Genomic DNA, 23,059 nt, shown 5'->3' with positions numbered 1-23,059 from the left:
TTCCTGTTTCACAGGGGTATAAATATGAGGTAACACACAGTCCAAATTCCCTTAATCATCAATCACAGAGGGTTAAACTAAAGAATATAGTTCTGATGTGCTGCAAAAGGTTGTTGAGCTTCACAAAATATCTAAAGCATTGAAAATACCCATTTCCACCATCAGGGCAATAATTAAGAAGTTCCAATCAACTGGAGATGTTAAGTATTGGCATGGAAAAGGACATGTGCCTATATTGTCTCCACACATAGTGAGGAGGATGGTTCAAGTGGCCAAAGAATCTCCAAGGATCACAGCTGGAGAATTGCAAAACTTAGTTGGGTCTTGTGGTCAGAAAGTCTAAAAAAAAAAAAAAAAAAAAAAAAATCAGACATCACCTACATCACCACAAGTTGTTTGGGAGGGTTTCAAGAAAAAAAGCCTCTGCTCTCATCCAACAACAAACTCAAGTGTCTTGAGTTTGCCAGACACTACTGGAACTTCAAATGTTACCGGGTTCTATGGTCAGATAAAACAAAAACAGAGCTTTTTGGCAGCAAACACCAGATGGGTTTGGCATACACAGAGATGAAGTACCCAATGCCCACGGTTAAATGTGGTGCTGCATCTTGAATGTTTTGGGGCTGTTTTTCTGCCAGAGGTCCTGGACATCTTGTTCGGATACATGGCATCATGGACTCTATCAAATGCTAACAGATAAAAAATTAAAACCTGACTGCCTCTGCCAGAAAGCTTACAATGGACCCTGGTTGGATCTTCCAGCAGGACAATGATCCAAAACAAACATCAAAATCAACACAAAAATGGTTCACTGACCACAAAATCAAGGTTCTGCCATGGCCATCCCAGTCCCCTGACCTGAACCCCATAGAAAATGTGTGGGGTGAACTGAAGAGGAGAGTCCACCAACATAGACCTCTGAATTTGAAGGATCTGTAGAGATTCTGTATGGAGGAATGGTCTCAGATCCCTTGTTATGTGTTCTCCAACCTCATTAGGCATTATAGGAGAAGACTCAGAACTGTTATCTTGGCAAAGGGAGGTTGCAAAAGTATTGAATAAAAGGGTGCCAATAATTATGGCCAATGCATTTTGGAGAAAAATATTTATTTAATAATGAGATATTTCCCCTGTTTCAATTGTTTTACTTCAATTAAATGTGCGATTTTTTTTTTTTTTTTTTTTTTTTTTTTTTTTTGATCAAAAGGCTAAACAATGCAGATTTTTTTTCACAGCCTTCTTTGCACATATTTATTAAGGGTGCCAATATTTTTGGCCACTACTGTATACTACATGTATTTTAGAGGGCTATTCTTGTTTTTATTACCATTAACACCTGCTGATGAGGTGTTAGATGACGCACCTAAATCTCCTTTGAACTCACCTGTGGCTGAGATGTTATTGCAGAGCGCGGTTCATAATACCACACAACCTCTCTAACACTTATCATTTATTACCTATTTATCTCATACAGAGCTGGCATAAATAAACCCCATAAAGCAAAACGATAAAGTCTTAAAAACACCAATAAAAGCCAAAACATCTTTAACTGATTTAGATAACACATGGACCCATCCCATAGATTTTTAGTCGATATAAGAAAGTTCTATCTAATGTTTTATTTTATTTTTTCCAGAATATACGTTGATCAAAAAACAAGGCGAAATGTCTTAACAGCATATACTAATGAACTGCACCTGAGCCTCTGTGAGTGAGTTGTCTAAATGAATCATCTGTGCAGCAAGGTGAGCCGTGCTCCCTGATAGTAAAAATAAATAAATAAATAAATAAAATAATTTAAAAAAATGGTGTGATGCGCTGCCACTGTTTTAATGCCTGTTTATCCCTCCATAACCATAGTTTAGGTTATGAATTTTATTGTATGTTACAAGTAGGTTTGACCAATTAAATTGAAATATCGTCAACAGCGATATTGTTTGCCAATGTTAGGTTAGGTATGTGCGCATGCAAGATCCCTGCTTAATATTGATTTGTTTTGTGACAAGTAGGTGTGAGAATTTAGGTTTCAGGCACCTTGTAGACTTGACGATGTCCAATTAGTAGGGATTATCCTCACTTGAGCGTCCCTCCATTGTCTTCTAGCAAGCCACACTGGTTAAACCATTATCAGACAATCAAATTGATTTAAAAGGGGGTTTTGAGTGGCTAACGATTTGATTCGAAGATGTCAATACGTGGTTTCAACAATTAATCTTTCCACGGGTAGCAGTGTAAAAATCACATCTCCATAGAGTTTGAATTAATCGCAGGAGTCATCGAAAGTAAATTGATGAAATATAATCGGTCTAATGATTATTATCCTTTTAATCAGAATGATTTTATGGCTTTTTGTAAACAACTGTCTCTTGCATTAGTGTCATTTATCTGTTTCGAATTTGTTTGAAATGACACAATTGTGTGAAGTCATCAGTAAACGCATGTTTTCAAAACTAGTTAATTGCCATATGATTATAAAATGTATATAATTAGTATCTTTTGTGCGAAATCCAAACTTTTTGGAAAGCAAAATTATACATAGGCGAGAGAGAGAGAGAGAGAGAGAGAGAGAGAGAGAGAGAGAGAGAGAGCAGCGAACTGATCCATCATAGAAAACGTCAAACTATAAGTAAGCTTCATTTTAATATTCTAACATTCTACATGCTAATATTTGTGACATGTTGTACTGTTGACGTGTATCGGACTACATTTCCAGACAATTTTCACACCAAAGATGTTCCCAGGGCATCAGCTGGACTTCTATTAACACCACTGTGTTAGAGGCAAAGACGTGTTACATGTTATTTGCATGGCCCTTCGCGGACGGAGCCGAACAATTTTATGGCTTTTTGTAAACAATGTAGTGCAGCCTCTTACATTACAGTGTCATTTCCCAGTGAAAAACTTTCCCAAAATGTGAAAGGTCAAGACTCAAATAAAGAAAATCAGTAAAAGAGACAAAACTAAATCAATTTATTAGAAATCTAAGCTGTAAAATGACTTTGTAGTAAAGACTGCAATTAAACATCTGGTAATAGGCTAGCATTATGTATAAACTTCTAAACTCTAAACGATAAAAGAGCCATTTTGATGCAATTTTTAAAAAATAAATCAATCAAGTGCTTGTCCAGTGGTACCTGTCCAATGCGCAATCAACAATCAGTGTATTGTGGGAGTACACTACAGGACACCTTCAATAGACATATCTTAATCAATGGATATAAGATGAACAATTTGATGGACAGACCATCTCAAATTGTCTGAGAAATCTACAAATTGCAACACATTAAATGTGCAAATAAATAACCTTGGACTGTTCCAATAATAATAATAATAATAATAATAATAATAAAGTTGGCTTAAGAACATACTAAATAAACCCTCATGGTGAAGCTTAAATAAAAAAAAGACTGAAGGGATTAAAAGTGTTAATGCTTTGAAGTGCAGTTAAGCTTGCACAATTCCAATGACCTCATCGACGTCTTTTCACAGCGAAAAGGTTGGGAGATCCCTGTCACTCAAAGTTGGCGACAGGTATAAATGCGTGCTCGTTCAAACATTCACTCAATTGTCTCTGTCTCTTCCTGGGTATCCATCTCAGTGTTTTTGCCTTGGATTTCCACAAGAAGGGAACGTAGAAGAATCAAGTGTCGCTCACGCAGCAATGAACCCTTGCCAGCTTTTTGCATCTTTGGTGATGTCTATGTGCTGTCACATACTTTCGACAACAGCATGGTACAGTCATTTTTCAGTGCATTCAAAATATGTTCAAATATATCATCATCAATTATTTTTGTCATTGTCAACGTTTGTTAACGTTATACGTTTTCTCCTCTTATCCAATAGGTCGGTGAACAACTTCCTGATGACAGGACCAAAGGTAATTCAAGTATTCACATCCATTGCCTATTTCAGTTCTTTCGTTTTAGGCCTATATTATGTTCTAGGATATATGGTGTTTTGTGCGAACTTATCAAGTTATAATACTTTCACGTCGTTTACATTTAACAGGCGTACCTTACATACACAAGCAGTGTGCAAGCAGGCGCACAGAGCGGTATTGAAGACTGCAAATATCAGTTTAAATGGGACAGGTGGAACTGCCCGGAAAGCGCACTGCAGTTATCCACACATAACGGTCTACGAAGTGGTAAGCACAATTATTCGTTCAACTAAACGGAATATTATGAGTTAGATGTGATGATCAATTTGCTAAGACTTGCTGTTTTACTCTGAAAGTTGTTAAATATGACCAAACTTATTCTTAGAATGTCGTCTTTATTATTTAAGCCACAAGAGAGACCGCTTTTGTGCGTGCTATAAGTGCTGCTGGAGTTATGTACACTTTGACGAAGAACTGCAGTATGGGGGACTTCGATAACTGTGGCTGTGATGACTCCAAGATAGGCAAAATGGGTAAGACATAAAAAAAATAAAAATAAAAATAAATGTATATCTCACAAATTATAGACTTGTTTAGACCTCATCAGTTCTCAGATAACATCAGTGCTCACTTTTTTCTTTTTCAAAGGTGGCCGTGGTTGGGTTTGGGGAGGCTGCAGTGACAATGTTGACTTTGGAGAAAGAATCGCCAAGCAGTTTGTGGACGCGCTGGAAAATGGTCACGACTCTCGCGCTGCGGTCAACCTGCACAACAACGAGGCTGGTCGACTCGTGAGTATTGTTTTTATCTCTCATTTAATATCGATTATGTGGTTTTTGGGATCGATTTTCTCTTAGTACAACGAAATACTGTTTTGGTGATGCGTTGGGTGCATATTGTGACCATATATTTCAATTATTATTTCAGGCTGTCAAGGCAACACTCAAAAGGACCTGCAAGTGCCACGGTGTGTCTGGAAGCTGCAGTATTCAGACATGTTGGATGCAGCTGGCTGATTTCAGGGATATCGGCACCTATCTGAAAATCAAGCATGACCAAGCACAGAAGTTCGAGATGGACAAAATACGCATGAGGGCAGGCAACAGTGCCGACAATCGTGGCGCAATCGCGGACACGTTCAGCACAGTTGCGCGCACAGAACTCATTTATATGGAAGATTCTCCAGACTACTGTGTGAAAAACCTCAGCCTGGGACAGCATGGAACAGAAGGCAGGGAATGCCTACAAAGCGGAAAGAATCTTTCTCAGTGGGAGAAGAGAAGCTGCAGGAGGCTTTGCCACGAATGTGGCCTGAAAGTAGAAGAGAGGAGGATAGAGACAGTGAGCAGCTGCAACTGCAAATTCCACTGGTGTTGCACTGTCAAATGCGACACATGCACCCAGACTGTGACTAAGTATTTTTGCGCAAAAAGGAATAGAAACCATCGGCCACACAACAATTCACGCAGAAGACACCATACGCGTAATAGATGATAAAATCATGTTCGCAAATATATTAAGTTGTATATTTCCAATGTAAATATATTTTATATGAGAATTTAAGATATTCTGCTTTTTACTTATATTATTCTGCACACTGCTATTAGGAAAAATGCAGATTCGAACCCCAAGCAAAAGGTTTTCCTTGTTCCCACTGTCAATTGGATTGATCACATATTCTAAGTTCACCGTATGCATAAGTTCATTTTCCGCACCTTTTGTTCTGGACATTATTACAGATTTAGCTGCTTAGAAAAATGTTGAAAGGATATTTTGAATATTTGCATCTCACACGATTTTTGTTCTTGCACAGATCACTTGACAGTGTGTAGGGCCTACTATTTCACAAGGGGCTAGAAGTGTTACGTCTTTTATGGAATTTATTTAATGCAATTATTTTTAAACTACCGCATTCGGTTTATATATTCAGTTTACTTATTTTGTCCTGGGAAGCACATTAAATATTTTAAACATAATTACAGTCTCTAAGTGGTCAATTCCGTTGCGCAGTTTGTCAACTAAATGCAGGTTCAAATGTTTATTGGTGAATAAATGGCGTAAAACCTCTGCGACTATGTCTGCAGAGAGAGAATAAACTGTCGTGTTTTGATAACCTTTGATGTACATTGGAGGTGTTTCCTTCACTTGACTCGTGGCTGTGGACCAATTGCTTGACGAGAATCCTGTGACAAAAGGTCTTCTGCCCTCTGGCCCCCGATGGGAAGAGTATAAATTACATCACGGGACATTACTTTCTTCAGTCAGTGCATAGCCTGCTTTGTGAGTGTGGATTTAAAAAAAATAAAAAATAACAATGACTTACTACTTTATTTGGGTCTTTTTATTCTTTATTTGCGACAGATCTCTTCCTGGACATGCATGGTAAGGTTGCATTAGTGAATTACTATCAGTTGCAATGTTTTAACGGAAACGTATTTTTTTTTTTTATTATTATTATTTTATTTTATTTTATTATTTATTTTATTTTATTATTTATTTTTATTTATTTATTTATTTTTTGTCTTTCCAATTTCTTCCACAGGGCTATGAACAACTTGCTGATGACTGGACCCAAGGTAAACTATTTGTTTTCTCCGTTTTGAAAGGTCTTCAAAAAAACTGCACATTCTTGTGAAAATGCTCTACGTCATAGAAAATGTCCATCATATAAATGCGCCACCAGGTTATGTTGTGGGTTTTAGACGTTTTCATTCCATGGAAAATATAAAAATGCTTCGTTTACAATTTCTGTACAGTACTTCAAAATCCTGAATATACTCTTCTTGTCTTCCTCTCAGGCGTATCTGACATATGCAAGTAGTGTACAGGTCGGTGCGCAGAGCGGGATACAGGAGTGCAAACATCAGTTCGCGTGGGACAGGTGGAACTGCCCGGACAGCGCGCTGCAATTTTCTACTCATAAAGGATTTAGAAGTGGTAAGATCTGTTTGAAAATGTGAAATTTGTCTGTAGAATATTTTTATTATACTAATTATATATATATATATATATATATATATATATATATATATATATATATATATATATATATATATATAACTGATTACGAAGCTCATTTGTACTGTCTATTTCTATAGCAACGAGAGAGACGTCATTTGTCCACGCCATAAGCGCAGCCGGGGTAATGTATACCTTAACCAGAAACTGCAGTCTGGGACATCTGCACGACTGTGGGTGTGACAGTTCAAGGAACGGCAAAATTGGTAAGGATATTGGTGATGGGTTCATAAAGGAGCTCATTTTTGATTGATGTAAAAAAAAAAAAAAAAAAAAATCTGTTCACAGTAAAATAAAAGTATAGTACTGCATTGTGGGTTATCATGGTGAAATACCCATAAGTATTTGCGCTTGAATAAGTATGAATGCTTTGGCAAATTCATTGGAGCTACAAAAAAAAAAAAAAAAAAAAAAAACGTACAAAATTATTTATTCAGACTTAGAAGTCTTAGTTTAATTAGTGTTGTTGTTTTGTTATCAGTAGTTGTGTTTTGATTGAAGTCACCATTATGGTGATTAGTGATCTCTTGAGCTGGCACCTTGGACCTTCTTTATTATTATATTATGTTCTTCCAGCCAGTCAATTTACGTATAAGTAAAATACAAGTTGTTGCACTGTGTTACTTAGAAGACAAAACATAAGGTCAGCCTGAATGTCTGATCCTACCTTGCAAATGGAACTATATGTGGCAATAGTGATGCATTACACATAAAAACATAAATATGTTGCGTTCAAAATAGTCATGTTGCATTAATTTAAATGGATATAATCTTCTGCATTATCCAGGGGGTCGTGGTTGGCTTTGGGGAGGATGTAGCGACAACATGGAGTTTGGAGAAAGAATTTCAAAACAATATGTGGATGCTCTCGAGACTGGCCAAGACTCTCGAGCTGCAGTTAATCTTCACAATAATGAAGCTGGACGTTTGGTAAGTTGAGTTAAAACAAACAAACAGGCTTCTTACATTTAAAAAAAAAAAAAAAAAAAAAAAAAAAAAAAACTTTATAGGCATAGCTGTGATATTGAGCGTTTTAATGTTGCCTGTAAAATAACACTAAATTGTGTTCAATAGGCTGTAAAGGCGACCATGAAGAGGATCTGTAAGTGCCATGGCATGTCAGAAAGTTGCACGATCCAAACGTGCTGGATGCAGCTATCTGATTTCCGTGAGATTGGCAATTACTTGAAAGTAAAGCACGACCAGGCTCACAAACTCGAACTAGACAAAAGACGGATGCGCGCGGGAAACAGCGCGGACAACCGCGTGGCCATGGCAGACGCTTTCAGCTCCATCTCCCTGACAGAGCTCATATACCTGCAGGATTCGCCTGATTATTGCGCTAAGAACATGAGCCTCGGGTTTCCGGGCACAGAGGGTCGGGAGTGCGTGCAAATCGGAGAAAGTCTCACTCAGTGGGAACGGCGCAGCTGCCGCAGACTGTGCTATGAGTGCGGTTTGCGCGTGGAGGAGAGGCGCACAGAGGTAGTGAGCAGTTGCAATTGCAAGTTCCACTGGTGTTGCACGGTTAAATGCGAGAACTGCTCTCAGACCACTGTGAAACATGTATGTGCCTGGAGACACGGCAGTCACGGTCACCAAAGACGCAGACCTCGAGGACCAAAATAAACGTTTTCCATATAAAGATTACCCCCACCTGCACTTTTTGTCTTAATATTTGTAATATGTGTTCAAATTCAATTATATATTAAACTTTTATAATAAACTGAAATGGTTTGTTGTCTCGTTTAATTATTTTGTTATTATTATTTTATAATTCTATGTCTCTATCTGTCTGTCTGTTTGTTGTAAGCTAATGAGCCGTTTGAGCGCTGTATAGACACGCGCCGTCACGGAGAAAGCGCTTGAAAGAAATGATGGAGGTTTTAATTAGTAACGCAGTAAAGGGCGTTTGTTTAATGAATACTCTCTTGAAGGGATTAACTTCGTGTGACACTCCGCCCTAAGCACCTTTCTTGCCTTGACTCTGGCGAACTTTGATATGCGGACAGTACGGGCAGTGTGTGACAAAATTGTAGACAAAGCCCGTAGTAAACATGCCAGTGCTAGAAGGTGTTTGGCATGTTAATCCGCGACACCGCTGTGATGGTGTAGCCTACATAGTCACACCCGCGGAAGTCACAGCAATGCGCATGCAAATAACCTAAATCAAATGGAATGATCTCAGTTCCATTATTAGTCACGTTACGAGGGTGAAAAAAATGAATTTAAATGGTAAAACTGTCTGATCTTACTTCACGTGTCAACATAAATTCATTATGTGTTACTGTTTGATGTTATGGCCTAATCATGACATTTGTTATTTTAATACGCGTAATCAACAGATTGCCCCTAAGTTTGGCTATTACTTGATGCATAGTCAATTTGCTCAGTAGGACAGGCCATAAATCTGCCAAACTGTCTGGCCTGATGAATGATGGGATATTGGCTCCAGTGGGGGGTCTGGCTCAGAGGATAGGGGGGTGGTACTCTTGATGCACTCAGAATATAGTATGTTAAGGTGACTTTATTTACTTCCCTTGGTTACTGGCATGATAACTGACAAAATGATTGGACTGCAGGGAGGTGAAAAAATAAATAAATCGGGATTTCTTCCACTTATGGTATTTTCATGTCTTAGGGGTTGATTTTTAATAAAATTAACAGATTTCAACTTTTTTTCTTTTTGTTACATGAAGGTCACATTAAAACAGACTTGGAAACTTTTCATCATTTATTTGCAGTATTCTTCAAACGCCTTGTATGCATAGATTTTAAGGTTGTAGCCTTGTCCCAGACCCAGACTTTAAATATTAAACTATGAAAATCCATAATAAAAATACAAATTATTACATGTTTAAAATTATGATAATCTAAACAAAGAGTGAATTAAATATAAAACCAATTCAATATTTATGTAAAAATGTTTTCCAACAATTTTTCAAAAATTACAACTGTACCAGAGTTGTGGCGTCATTCTGCACACAAAACAATTTTGCCCCTAATAAATATATATATATATTTTTTTTAACCAAGTCAACAAAAGTGTCAGTAAAGATAGCATGCTTTGAAAAAAAAAAAAAAAAAAAAAAAATCAAGGTAAATATCTGGTGTCCAGAATGTTTTTATTGGGTGTCATTTCCAATCAAGCTGTAATTTTGGCAAATTAAACAAAAAAATAGAAAATTTTATGATCCTACATACGATAATTTAAATGTATTTAGGATATACATAAAATGTTATTAGTCTTAGCAAGCCAAAGGTGTTGGCCATTTGATTTAAAAAATATAAAAAATTGTCATTTCCATCACTGTCACTTACACCACAGAACTATTAAACACAGATACAGAATTTGAGATGTACTGTAACGAAAATTACACTGTGGTGGGTACTTTATAAATCTCCTTTCATACATGCTACACTGTTGGACATTGTTAGTAGACAAATTAATTAAACTGAATTTGTTTTTACTTTCTAAAGTGCCTGAAGTTGAAGAAACACCCAATATAATATTATCATTCTTATCATTTAAAATGGCAAGTACTACACACCTTCTTAACATTTTAAACATTTGTGTATTGTACACTGATTTTAATTCAATGTTATCAATCATTCCCTAAGTGTAGTTTTCAAAATGATAATATCAAGAAATAACCTAATTTTACACAAAGAACTCCAATCAATAGAAAATTATTTAGTTAAATATGTCCTCATTTTAGAATGCTTATTTCCCTTTTAGGATGCCATGTTTTTTTCCCCACGCCACCCTGCTGAGCTCTGATGAATAAGAGACAAAGTGGCCATCCCCTCAAATACAGTACCATGTTGCTGTCATCTCAGCCATGACCCCCATCCCTTTCCCCTCCTTGTCTCTTATTTTACTGACCTTTCATATGGAAAGAATCAGGTTGTAATCTCAGTGCAGCCCTTTAGTTTACGAACTTCAAAACCCCAGCACTAACAGTGATCCCAGTCTGCTCCACTCCACAAAAGACCTATTTCCTTTTAGCCCAAAGGATGCCATTTGTGCATGACAAAGACCAGGAATGCCCTGTTTCTTCATCAGAAGACACACTCTCCATCAAGGTAAGTGTTGACTCCCTGACTTATTTGTGATGTCTTAGAGGGTTCTGGCGCTCTAGGTTTTCTTTTACATGACATGTTGTTATCATAGAATTTTGCTAATTTGATATTTGATCATGTCATTTAGTACTATTGTCTCCTATTTACATCTATATCTGCAAAATAGTAAAGCACTTTATGTTGTTAAATCCAGCATTAAACTAGAACCTAGAAAATGACCTATAAGACCCCAAAAGGAATTCATTTAACACTTTATTAGGTTGAATATGCAGTATGTGGTGGTGTGATCATTAAGATATATTTAACGCCTAAAACTTCCTGCAACAAAAGTTCCTTCTGCTTTTTACAGCCTAAAATGAAAGGCGGTAGCCCTATGCAAAGCCCCCTGGGGAAGTAGCTACTTCAATATGGCAGTCCTGCTGGCCTGCAGTTGACTGATGAGTGCCTTCACCTCTCTCACATTAGTGTTAGATTGCATGCAGATCTGTTCCTAAAAGGGATGTTTCCTTTCTCTGTGTTTGGAAAATACTATGCATAACAGGTGAATGAGCCCCAGGGATGATGATGCATAGCACTCTTTGTATTTTGTATTGGCAAGCGATGCAACAATATTTATTATAAATGTAAACACGTCTTTCCTTATACACTGTCCAAGTCATTTTCTGTGAGCCTGTAAGCTCACACTCACGTCTTTGGTGATTAGGCACTTCCTCTAAACAAAGTAACAGGAAACAGAGAGAGCTGAGAAGCTGACATTCTGCGTTGTCAACATTACAACTAGCCATCCTCACCAAAGCTGTTCTTTGATAGCCATCCTCATCAAAGCTGCTTTATTTCTAATTAAAAGCTCTACAGCAAGAAGCAGCTGCAACTGTAGAACAGTCAACATCAAATATTCTACAAAACAGCTATTCCAACCACAATGAGTACTGAAAGTCTGCCGACCAAGTCAGAGGTGATGGGCTGGAACTGTGCAAACTTAGCTGACTATCTAAAAAAAGTGAGTATGACGAGTTCATCCTATTTTGCTTTGACAAAATGACAAGATGTGTTCAATTAAAGGGAAATATATTAAAAGCATATTCTGTTGAAATTATAATAATTGTAAAATTAAGCATTTATTTACTCTTTAGATTTAGATACTTTTTGCCTCTAACCTAACTGAAATCCAGTAGACAGAAATTATTGAAGCTCATAGCATAATGAAGCCTTTAGCAGTCAAAAGGCTTGTCAAGTGAACTGCTTACATGGCATTTTCAGAATAAAGCTCTTAATAGGGGATCATTCTAAAGTTTCACTTTGTCATTTTTGTATTTTTATCAGATTTCTCACTGTAACTCTTCAGTTGCAGCACTTCAAGTGTGGCTCATAAGTTGTCACACAATGTGGTTTTGTGAAAATTTCTGTTAAAGTCTATTTTAAAGTTAGAGACATGTTTTGGTACAGTATAATTACCAATCTCTTGCAATTATGCTGACCAATCATCTCAGAAACTGTCCAAAACAGATGTAATGTATAAAAAAGAGAGATATAAACTATGCCCTATTGTACAGTTTTGAAACAGCGAGTTAATAGCAAATAGTGAACAGCAAATCCTGACTGGTTTTCACCTGGTTATCTTGGATTAAACAGCTATTGTGTCTATTTTCTTTATCATAAGAAAGAGGGTTTATAAAATGCTCAAGACTGAGTGAAGAAGTAAGTAGTAAGTGTAATTGCAGTTTTTGGTCTTCACACATTTTTTTCTGTTTCAGATGAGACTGTTGGGGTGTGACAGAGTGGTGAAGAAAAGTAATATGAGTGGCGCAAGATTCTTGGTGAACTTTACTCTCTTTTTGATGAATTTACTAGAACTATAGGCTACAACAGACTCTAGGCTACTACAAATGTATTAAAACTTTGCTTCATGCACTATATTGTATTACATTTGGGGAAAGCCGTAATTCTAAGATTTTTATGCACATTCAGACTTCCAAGGCCTCTTCAAATGCTTGTCGTTTATATTTAAACTGTACACATCATTAAATAATATACAAATGCCTTCAAATGTACATGCATTGAAATGAGTCAAAACACAATATTTAACAAATTATTCCTATTTCTGTCTTGTTCTAGAATATGACTGATAAGGAACTTAAGAAGTTCCCCACAGCACATATACCGTAAGTTTTAAGCTTAACAAAAAAATACAAAAACATGACAGAAAGATATTAACTAAACAAGATTGTTAATAAAAAAGGACATGCCATTATCAGCGGCTGCAGGAACACAGGCCTATACGCAAAAAGCCTTACAAAGTGTCACTTAAAAGTACAAAGTAATTCACCATGAATGACTTTTACATAATGAATGTGTAGTTTATGCAACCCGATCTCACGAAAATTCGTACATATTTTACGAGTTGGCTATTTCGTATGAATTCCTACGATTTCATCACGTGCAAATGCCCAGATGTGTAATGCGGAAGTAAGCACGAGTTTTGCGTGAGGTGTCAAGGACATGCTTATTAATATTATGCCCTTACCCAAACCCCTTATCTAAACCTAATCAACCGATCAGTAAAGTATGTAATCATGACAGGAAGCTGTTGTGTGTGACAGAAGCAAGTAATTGTCACGTATTAGATGAAAACGATGTCCAGCGACGTCATTGGCTGTAGTGAAGGAGTGCAGTCGTACAATATCATACGAATTAGCCAAATGTAGAAAAGTCATACGCATCCTTACGATTTCACTGTGAGAGTGTGTTGCCATTTATACTGCCATTTTTTTTTTTACCCCTGTACACTGAATTAGCTGTTCTGACCAGCTGTTAAGCCTGTTAAGCTCATTTATACTTTTCGTTATATAGCTTTATTTAATTAATTTTGCTTTTTGTTTTTGTAAGATATATCACAAAGATATGCAAAGATATTAACCAAACTAACAAACAAAGGAAGAATCCATTTAATCGGTAAGCAAGTTTATATTGTATAATACTTCATAATTAAATTGCCATTTTTTAACTGTCTAAACCTGTATTCTTGAGTTTTTCATTAACTTTAAATCTTTCACCTTGCCCAGATCAGAACATCTGATGCCTCCAAACCAAGGTAGCTCTTAATATAGTTGTGTCACAAATAAATGTGTTTACACACCCTAAACCAGTAGGCACAGCCTAAAACATGTCTTAATCTCTTCGAAAACATTTAGAGCCTAATGTTGGAGGTTGGGATTCTGATGAATTTGTGAGTCTTTAAATATTTTCCAAGAGTTCTCCATGTTCACCTCATCACCTACAGGAACTTAATTTAATGCAACTGTTTTCTAGGACCAAGAAGAAAGTGACAGTGAATATGAACAGCCAGATAACAACGACCATGATGACAATTACATATGTGCAGCCTCACGCGATTTAGAGGAAGAGGTGAACAGTAATGACGACTATGAACCACCACCTGCTGAAATAACGTCTGACATACCGAGTCACTTCCGCGTTGCTAAGCCTCTGGGAGATGGTGATTATTTGGGTAACACACAATACCACTGTTATCACAAATGATTACTTTTTGCATATGAGTAAAAAAAAAACGCAAGCATTAAAATCTGAAAGAATCCCTCTCTCATTTTGGTGTGTGTAGATAGCGCCCCTCGTGGTTCATGTGACCGGACTACAAGGCAAAATCAAGACAATAGGTCTGCATCCCTTCCCAGAGTCCCTATGAATGTAGGTGAAACTGTTCTAAGCATTCTCATAGGTTCTATATACAGTACTAAGAATGCTCCTAAATTTAAGGTTGTGCCCAAGATGACTCATGAACCTTTCTTTACATTCAGATATCTAAGCCTCCATCACGACTGAATCCCTCTCCACAAAGGCCTTTCGTGCCCCCAAGTAAGTGTGCTTACTTTCAAATCATCCTATATTTCACATCACGATGTCTGAATGTTCTTAAAATCGTATTCACAGCCAAACCTGATCCAGCTGTGCCAGTGATAGATCGCAGTAAGAAACCGGGCTTATCTACTCTCTTCAAAAATGATACTGGCAGACCAGGTACCACTGATTTAAACTACTCAGTTTAATGTTTAATTTGAACTTCTTAGATCTTTACCTGGAAATATCACAAAGCATTTCATTTAAACATAATTGTTCATCCTTGCAGCAAGAAGCAATCCTTTAAACGTGACTAACAGCTTACCAATGGCCTCAAAAGCAGTGATATTACCCAACCAGATGTATGTATCTCCATCAACTGAACTTACAATCAGTCCTATAAAGTTAGAGGGCAATACTGCACCAACATAATTATTTTATTCTTTAATCTTTCAACACAGATGTAACTCCCAACAGTGGGAGGAGTTTCCGCCCCCTCCTATACCATCAAATGTGATGATGGAGCAGGTAAAGAAAATCCAAATAACTATATACATGACAGTAAACATTTCACACAGACACCTCGTGCTCTAAACTGGATAATGCAGGTAGAGTTTACAGCCACAAGATGGCACTGTTGTTACATTGGCCCTGTGCTGTGTTTGACAAGGAAGTTGAACAAAGAAAATGAACAGTAAAGGTTGCAATTTTGCTGTGCGCACAGGGCATGGATCCACAGTGGTACGTGGGGCAAATGAAACGAGGCGAGTCAGAACTCTCCCTCAGACAAGTGAATAAAGTGAGTCCAACCACTGCTTAATTACAAAAATATTTAAGATTTATCAATTGCAAACCCTCCCTTCAAACAATTCTATCATAATATGGATTTAAAAGAGCTGTTATTGGGGTTGAAATGAATACTGGAGTTAAAAGAAATGTACAGGAATACAGCTGTATTTTATACCCATATATAAGGTATATGAGAAGATTGAGTGAGAGAGAAGAGAGCAAGTAACAGTATGAGGAAATTAAGAAATAACTGCATATGAGTGCTTCGACTGATTGACATAAAGTCTTCTTTCAGGATGGCACTTTCTTGGTGAGAGACAGCTCAAAAGGAGGCAAAGACCAGCCATATACACTTATGGTGCTGCACCAACAAAAAGTGTACAACATCCAGATCCGTTGCCTTGGAAACAACAGTGGTTATTCCCTGGGCACAGGCCTAAATGGCATAGAGGTAAGCATCTGTTTATTCTGACAGAAGTGTGTGTCATGAATGATGTCCTGATTAAATAAAAACAAGGGCTATAAATAGATAATTTTTTAAAAATCTAATTAATTACATACAATAACGATTAATAATCAAATTAATTTAAATTAATCGCAAATATCAATATTTGCTGAGAAAGGCCCCCAAATGAAACTAATTTAATATCTTATGATTAAATGATTATAAATAATAACTATAATCTATAATAAATGTAATAATTCATATAATTAAAATACAATACATTATCATGGCAGATGAGTAAAGCATTGATGAGACAATACAGAAAGTGACTTCAGAAGTCAATATATTATTTCCATACCATTTTTGGCCTACAGTCCACAAAAATACTTTTTGCAATTGAATTTGTCGATCTGTCTAAGCTAAGGATGCATCTATGTACAAATGCATCGGACGGGCGCTTTTGAAGTCTCACTTTTGTTGTGTCGCCTCATAAAACATGCTGTCAATTTAAACATAGTTTGAAACTTAGAAAAACACATCTCGAGACCCCTGCATTCGAAGTTGCACTTCGTCCAGCTGTGTTTGAACGCAAGAACACATCCTCATCTTGTGCTATCTGCTGTCAGTGTAGTTTGTTGCCTGCGGAACTCATTGCCTGTACATCTGGAGTTGTGCTTACTGTCCCCTGCTGACTCATAAAGACTTGTAAAAACATGAAGGTGGTACTTCAAGCTTGCATTGCTTCAGTGGTAGGAAAATTCCTTATTATGGTCCAGGGGCATAATTAATTGTACACATTTTTTTATTGCATTATTTATTTATTTGATTGCACTGAATTAGCTTGTTAAATCAACAGCCCTGATAAAAACCCACAGCAGCCATCAGAGTGAACAGTTGTGTTTTAGATCAGTGGTTCTCAACTGGGGGTTAAGGCCCACCAAATCATGAGCTTGGCCCACCTTGGTAACCACACCCCCACCCACCACTCCAACTGTTTGGCTCACCCAAGGGTCCTATGAGACACCTTACACCCTAAAGCTGGAGCCAGGCCTGGTGGCAAGTCTGTTCTGTAAGGATCATGGACAGTAGAAAATGCTAAATACTTTCAAAAGTGACAAAACGCATCCCATATATCTTTTATATGATTTCTTTTGTTGATGAAGTCAAAAGTTTTTTGTCCAATCAAACTCAAAATAATAATAAAAAAAATTTTTTTTGCATATGGTTGGGCCTAAGCAGTTTATGGCAACACTAATAAAGTTGTTTCTTTTTGTATGTTAAACAATTTTGAGTCCTAAAGCAAAACCAGTTGTTGAGAACCACTGTTGACAGACAGACACCCTCAACCAATCGACTGCATGTGTGTCACAGAATTTTTCCAGTGTTATGGACATGGTCACACACCACATGAAGACACCACTGATTCTGATAGATGCAATGGAGCGTGGAGCTGGACCTCAGCGACAGTGCTGTCTCATGCACCCAGCAGGCTTCTGAGCCAGACAGTAGACATGCCATCTACACAATTCTGACTGGGTTCCAATGTGAGGCAGATTTGGAATTCAAGGCTTTGTGGAAAATGCACCGATTATGATGTGTTTCATCGCCAGGATATTTATACACTTAAAAAAAAAAACATAACTAGAAAGCTATACTAATAAATCATATTCAGTATAATTCAATCAGACAAGTCTGAGTACATTTTTTCAAGCAGAGGTACATGTTTAAAACATTTCAAAGTTTTTAATTCAGAGGTAATATTTTCATTTTAATTGTTCACTTGTCTGTTCTAAATTAAATTGTTACATGCACAATGAAATGCCTTTAGTTTTAATTCTAAATATGTGCTCTCAGAGTTTGTTAATGCTGCTTATGAAATTGTGCTGTTAAAGGGACAGAGCACATATTATAGCTGAATCCACCCTACAAATCTACTTAATTTGAGTTACTTCTTTAGTCTCCCATCGTCTCAGCTCTGCTCAACCACGCTGGGGTGTCCATGTCGGTCTGAAGTCATGCCATTTTTTTTTTTTTTTTTGTGAAGCACACAGTCAGGTTACACTGCAGAAGCTGGATTTTCACTGAAAACAAAGAGTAAAGTGGTTGAACATGCAGCTAGAAGAACACCAAAAGCACAGACCACTCTCATTCTCATTCTCATTATGACTGACTAAAACTAGCACAGACTGGCTATGTTTACTATAATTAGAGTATATACACTGGCAGCCAAAAGATTGGAATAATGTACAGATTTTGCTCTTATGGAAAGGAATTGGTGCTTTTATTCACCAAAGTGGCATTCAACTGATCACAATGTATAGTCAGGACATTAATAACGTGAAAAATTACTATTACAATTTGAAAAAAAAAAAACTTCTTAAACTACTACAAAAAGTTCTCATCAAAACATTCTCCATGTGCAGCAATGACAGCTTTGCAGATCCTTGGCATTCTAGCTGTCAGTTTGTCCAGATACTCGGGTGACATTTCACCCCATGCTTCCTGTAGCACTTGCCATAGATTTGGCTGTCTTGTCGGGCACTTCTCACGCACCTTACAGTCTAGCTGATCCCACAAAAGCTGAATTGGGTTAAGATCCATAACACTCTTTTCCAATTATCTGTTGTCCAATGTCTGTGTTTCTTTGCCCACTGTAACTTTTTCTTTTTGTTTTTCTGTTTCACAAATGGCTTTTTCTTTGCAGTTCTTCCCATAAGGCCTGCACCCCTGAGTCTTCTCTTTACTGTTGTGCATGAAACTGGTGTTGGGCGGGTAGAATTCAATGAAGCTGTCAGCTGAGGACATGTGAGGTGTCTATTTCTCAAACTAGAGAATCTGATGTACTTATCCTCTTGTTTAAATGTACATCTGGCCTTCCACTTCTCTTTCTGTCCTTGTTAGAGCTAGTTGTCCTTTGTCTTTGAAGACTGTAGTGTACACCTTTGTTAAATCTTCAGTTTTTTGGCAATTTCAAGTATTGTATAGCCTTCATGCCTCAAAACAATGATTGACTGATGAGTTTCTAGAGAAAGCGGTTTCTTTTTTGCCATTTTTGACCTAATATTGACCTTAAGACATGCCAATCTGTTGCATACTGTGGCAACTCAAAAACAAACACAAAGACAATGTTAAGCTTCATTTAACAAACCAAATAGCTTTCAACTGTGTTTGATATAATGAAAGTGATTTTCTAGTACCAAATTAGCAATTTAGCACGATTACTCAAGAATAAGGTGTTGGAGTGATGGCTGCCTGAAATGGGGCCTGTCTAGATTTGATCAAAAATGACTTTTTTCAAATAGTGATGGTGCTGTTTTTTTTACATCAGTAATGTCCTCACTATACTTTGTGATCAGTTGAATGCCACTTTGGTGAATTAATGTACAAATTTCCTTCCAAAACAGCAAATCTGTACATTATTCCAAACTTTTGGCCGCCAGTGTAAATAGGAGCATTCTCTTATGTATTAGACAAAGGCTGCTGCTTATATATATAAACAAGGAAACCTCCAATAAGTCCATTATCACATTGCAGTAATCAATCTAAAATATGGCAGTTGCAAGTCATAATCACCCACTAAATGAAACAACAATCCATTTCTCTCCCTTGTACATCATAGATGTGAATAAGTGTCAAATTATACATTGACACTTTTTTATGCATAACTGGGTATACAGGGCATGAAACAAGAGATTTAGCCAACATGTTTTATTGCTCTGCTTAATGGCTCTATGACATAATAAAACACATTAATGACAGCTGAGTCTTGAGGATTCGGGGGAGGTTCATCTGAGTGCTAATATGTTTGTATTATATCATATCATATCTTTGACTCCTCACTAACTGAGGCCCTTGGCGTTTTCTTCAAAAATGTGTTCACACAATAACCATTTGAAAGCTACCAGAAGAATTTCTGCCAACACTGTAAGTAAATCAACTATCAAACGGCCAGCACATTAAAGAATTGTCAAGACGTGTGTGTTGAGTGGACTTTCAAAACTATTATTACATTTATTTTATAATACTAATGTAAATCAACAAAATGCTGGGACAACCAGGTCCAACAGTCAATAGAATCACTGAAAATATATAGAATAATGCTAACAAAAAATAAAAATGTCTTTACTAACATTACCTTCCAATTGGTCCATCAATTCGGACATTAAATCCAGCTGTTTCAAGATATAATCAAGGCCAGCGGTGACTCTGTTCACTGCTCTGTATGGCATTTCCCTCAGACTCCATCAGCAGGTCTGTCACTCACAGACACAAGGGTTTATGTTTTTTTATTTATTTGTTTATTATTATTATTATTATTATTATTATTATTATATTACCATTTAAAAGGTAGTCTTCCAACTAAAAGGGATGACACACATTATAATTAAATGTAAACAATGGGAGACACAGCTGTTCTTTAAAAAAGCACATCAGTATAGACCATTTCAAGGACTGTTCGTTGGTGACGTCAAGTGACATCAATGTTCCATAAACATTTCCTGCTTGTCAAAACAGAGACTATTTAGCAGAGACAGACCACTTCTATTAAAATGGATGGGAGAAATTTGAATGCCCAGTGGCAGCCAGCGTTCAACGGATGTAGAAGGAAGTCCTACCTTACAGGTAAAATAGCCAATCACCTTTTAGATGCAGAAATCGCCTGTCAATTAACGTAAGAACGTGCATGCGCATTAGCTATTCAAGACGGTAAAAATTCTTTTTTTCAATTTTTTTTTACCAGTTGTTATGGAATGACACACCCCTCCCATGGATCATCATTGCCCATGGTGTCATTTTCCCGTTTGGCAGCATGTGACGGGGCTCACCTGAACCCAGTGAAGAGCCATATCACTGTTGCCTTTAAACACAGAGCGTGCCTCTCCTCGGGAGACCAGTCTCTACCTGCTAGCATCTTTGCAGGTCCAGGAACAGAGCAGGGAGGGTCCGGCACGAGTTAGATGTGTCGCCGGACCCGCACCCTGGAACCCCAGCACGAGTTAGATGCAACACTGGGGATTGGTGTACGCATCATGGCCGACGGGCCAGGATGCTGGCCCGCTATTCCCCTCAAGTGCCGAGGCCCAGGGAAGCTGGGCCGCTCGAGTGAAGCTGCTGCCCCACGAGCCTCGGACGAAGGAGTGGAGAACGTCGCAGCTGCTGGGATCCTGCCCACTATCAGCTGGACCTTCCCCTGTCTTCACTACTCTTGAATTGATCCAAATGTGTCCACAAAATAAATCAACAACACCACCAGCAAAGCATTTGTTAAAATAAGTTAGAAGAGCACTAAAATGATAAGCAGAAGTAAAGGTTGCTGTTAGGGGCTATCCTAATCTAATATTTAAGATATTTATCTGCTTTATTTACAGATAATCACATGTACTCTAAGCACACAAACTCAAGGAATATTACTTGTGCTTGCAGTGTCTCAACAAGGAGCATTCAGAGCTTTGGGCCCCTTTTTATTATTCAATGACAGATTAAATCAGGTACATAATCAGTACACAATTTTTTTGTTAATATTTGTATTGATTTGTGTAAGGGCACAGAATCACAAAATCATTCCAAAACAATTTGAATTTATCACAGATATATATATGGCACAATCAAATCACTGGCTAATCTAACTGCCTAGGCATTTAACTATCTGACACTGCCAACTCCGAGGCTGCTGCTCTCCACTGAAACAAATCTATTCTTGGGGGATATTCTGGTCTTCAGCAGCAGGGTGAGATTCTTGATCTTGTCCATCAGTAGTGCCACAGATTACAATTTTGCACTTGAGGAACTTATTCTCTAGGCTGTTAAGGGATTCAGCAAGATCTGGCTGGTGCGCATCACAACCATGTCATAGGTCATCCAAGACAACTTCACTGAGGACAAAGAAGTTGATTATTAACACAGTCATTTTATCTCACAGTGCTTCAGGCAATTTTGCTTTGATAGATTATTCACTAGTGCGCTATCTACCTGAAATATCTTCCATTTGTTCAGTCATCTTCTCCAAAAATTGGTTTAGTTGTAAACTCTCTAGACTGAAGTCTTTGCATAATTCCACACTCGACATATCGTCAGATAACAACTATCAAATTATTTAACCACTAGACTGTTGTTACTTACTTTAAACGTTAGGTTTTAAAGAACTGAAGACAGAAGAGCAGGTTTAAACATATATAATCTGGTTTACTTGTTTTATCAACGGTTGTTTGACACACAAATTTACCTCAGGACAAAAAGTTGATTTAAATTAGTTGTGCTATTGTATATAAAAACAAATGTTGTGTAAGTGGATATTCATAACCTTACCACTTTACCTTGGTAAAATAGCGATCTGCTGACAATTTTTTTTAAATGTTTCTGACAGTTGCTCGAGCATTGCATGACACACGCAATTTGAACTGCTCTCCGCGCGAACAGGTTTAACCAAAGTCTTTCTAGCAATTCATGACAATGCAGCTTCTATCTTCTTGAATGGGGGAACACCAAAATCTCAAAAACTGTTTGCCAAGCTAAATGACATATTTCAAATCAGCAGTAAAATCAAACAACAGTTGTATCATAAATTGTGCTTCTGTATCTCAGATTATGCTGAAAACGCATTTTAACAGTTTTACCTGTAAGGCGGGACTTCCTTTCTACATCCGTTGACCGTTGCGCTGTTCGATTTCAGAAATTTTGGAACCGACTCCGAAGCGTTCTTTGCACTGTTTATAAAAGCATGAATGACATTTACTATTAATATGTCCATCCTAAAATTAAATCAGGGCCTGTGCACATACCAAAGCGTGATGCTTCAATCACATGAGATAAATTTGAGGGAAGTTTGAGTAGATGCGCCTGTATTTCCAAGAACTACCGAAAATATTCTTAAAAGCATTATTGAAATTGTCTGTTACCACTCATGAGTTCTTCTTTAGAAAGAGGTTTATATTAGAATGTACGGTAATAGTCCACTACCTTTTATATATATATATATATATATATATATA

General features: G+C 37.2%; 3 protein-coding genes across 5 annotated transcripts; all 3 read left to right on the top strand.

Annotated features, from left to right (window-relative positions):
* The first annotated feature begins 3,661 nt into the window (after window positions 1-3,661).
* LOC127417878 (protein Wnt-8a-like) lies at window positions 3,662-5,374 on the top strand. Its single transcript, XM_051658121.1, has 6 exons — window positions 3,662-3,732; window positions 3,844-3,877; window positions 4,009-4,147; window positions 4,288-4,413; window positions 4,529-4,671; window positions 4,808-5,374. Exons 1-6 carry the CDS (start codon window positions 3,662-3,664, stop codon window positions 5,372-5,374), a joined length of 1,080 nt encoding a protein of 359 aa, XP_051514081.1.
* An 820-nt stretch (window positions 5,375-6,194) lies between these two features.
* Window positions 6,195-8,527, top strand: LOC127417925 (protein Wnt-8a-like). Its single transcript, XM_051658190.1, has 6 exons — window positions 6,195-6,262; window positions 6,423-6,456; window positions 6,679-6,817; window positions 6,979-7,104; window positions 7,686-7,828; window positions 7,973-8,527. Exons 1-6 carry the CDS (start codon window positions 6,195-6,197, stop codon window positions 8,525-8,527), a joined length of 1,065 nt encoding a protein of 354 aa, XP_051514150.1.
* A 3,172-nt stretch (window positions 8,528-11,699) lies between these two features.
* On the top strand, window positions 11,700-23,023 carry lcp2b (lymphocyte cytosolic protein 2b). 3 transcript variants are annotated; one of them, XR_007893352.1, is made up of 16 exons: window positions 11,700-11,981; window positions 12,736-12,798; window positions 13,097-13,143; window positions 13,868-13,933; window positions 14,044-14,072; window positions 14,173-14,207; window positions 14,291-14,489; window positions 14,601-14,686; window positions 14,797-14,854; window positions 14,930-15,016; window positions 15,126-15,198; window positions 15,298-15,364; window positions 15,561-15,635; window positions 15,921-16,076; window positions 20,586-20,693; window positions 20,812-23,023. XR_007893352.1 is itself a non-coding variant. In XM_051658278.1 (15 exons), exons 1-15 carry the CDS (start codon window positions 11,904-11,906, stop codon window positions 20,637-20,639), a joined length of 1,173 nt encoding a protein of 390 aa, XP_051514238.1. In that variant the 5' UTR covers window positions 11,700-11,903; the 3' UTR covers window positions 20,640-23,023. The 3 variants fall into 3 exon arrangements, 2 of the variants coding, with proteins under 2 accessions (XP_051514238.1, XP_051514237.1); XM_051658278.1 differs by having other exon boundaries at window positions 20,586-23,023; XM_051658277.1 differs by lacking the exons at window positions 20,586-20,693; window positions 20,812-23,023 and adding an exon at window positions 17,442-20,578.
* The last annotated feature ends 36 nt before the right edge of the window (window positions 23,024-23,059 follow it).

This window comes from Myxocyprinus asiaticus, chromosome 27 (genome assembly GCF_019703515.2).
Source record: "Myxocyprinus asiaticus isolate MX2 ecotype Aquarium Trade chromosome 27, UBuf_Myxa_2, whole genome shotgun sequence".
NCBI lineage: Eukaryota > Metazoa > Chordata > Actinopteri > Cypriniformes > Catostomidae > Myxocyprinus > Myxocyprinus asiaticus.
The sequence above is the reverse complement of the archived record's forward strand: the minus strand, read 5'-3'. Positions and strand labels throughout refer to the sequence as shown.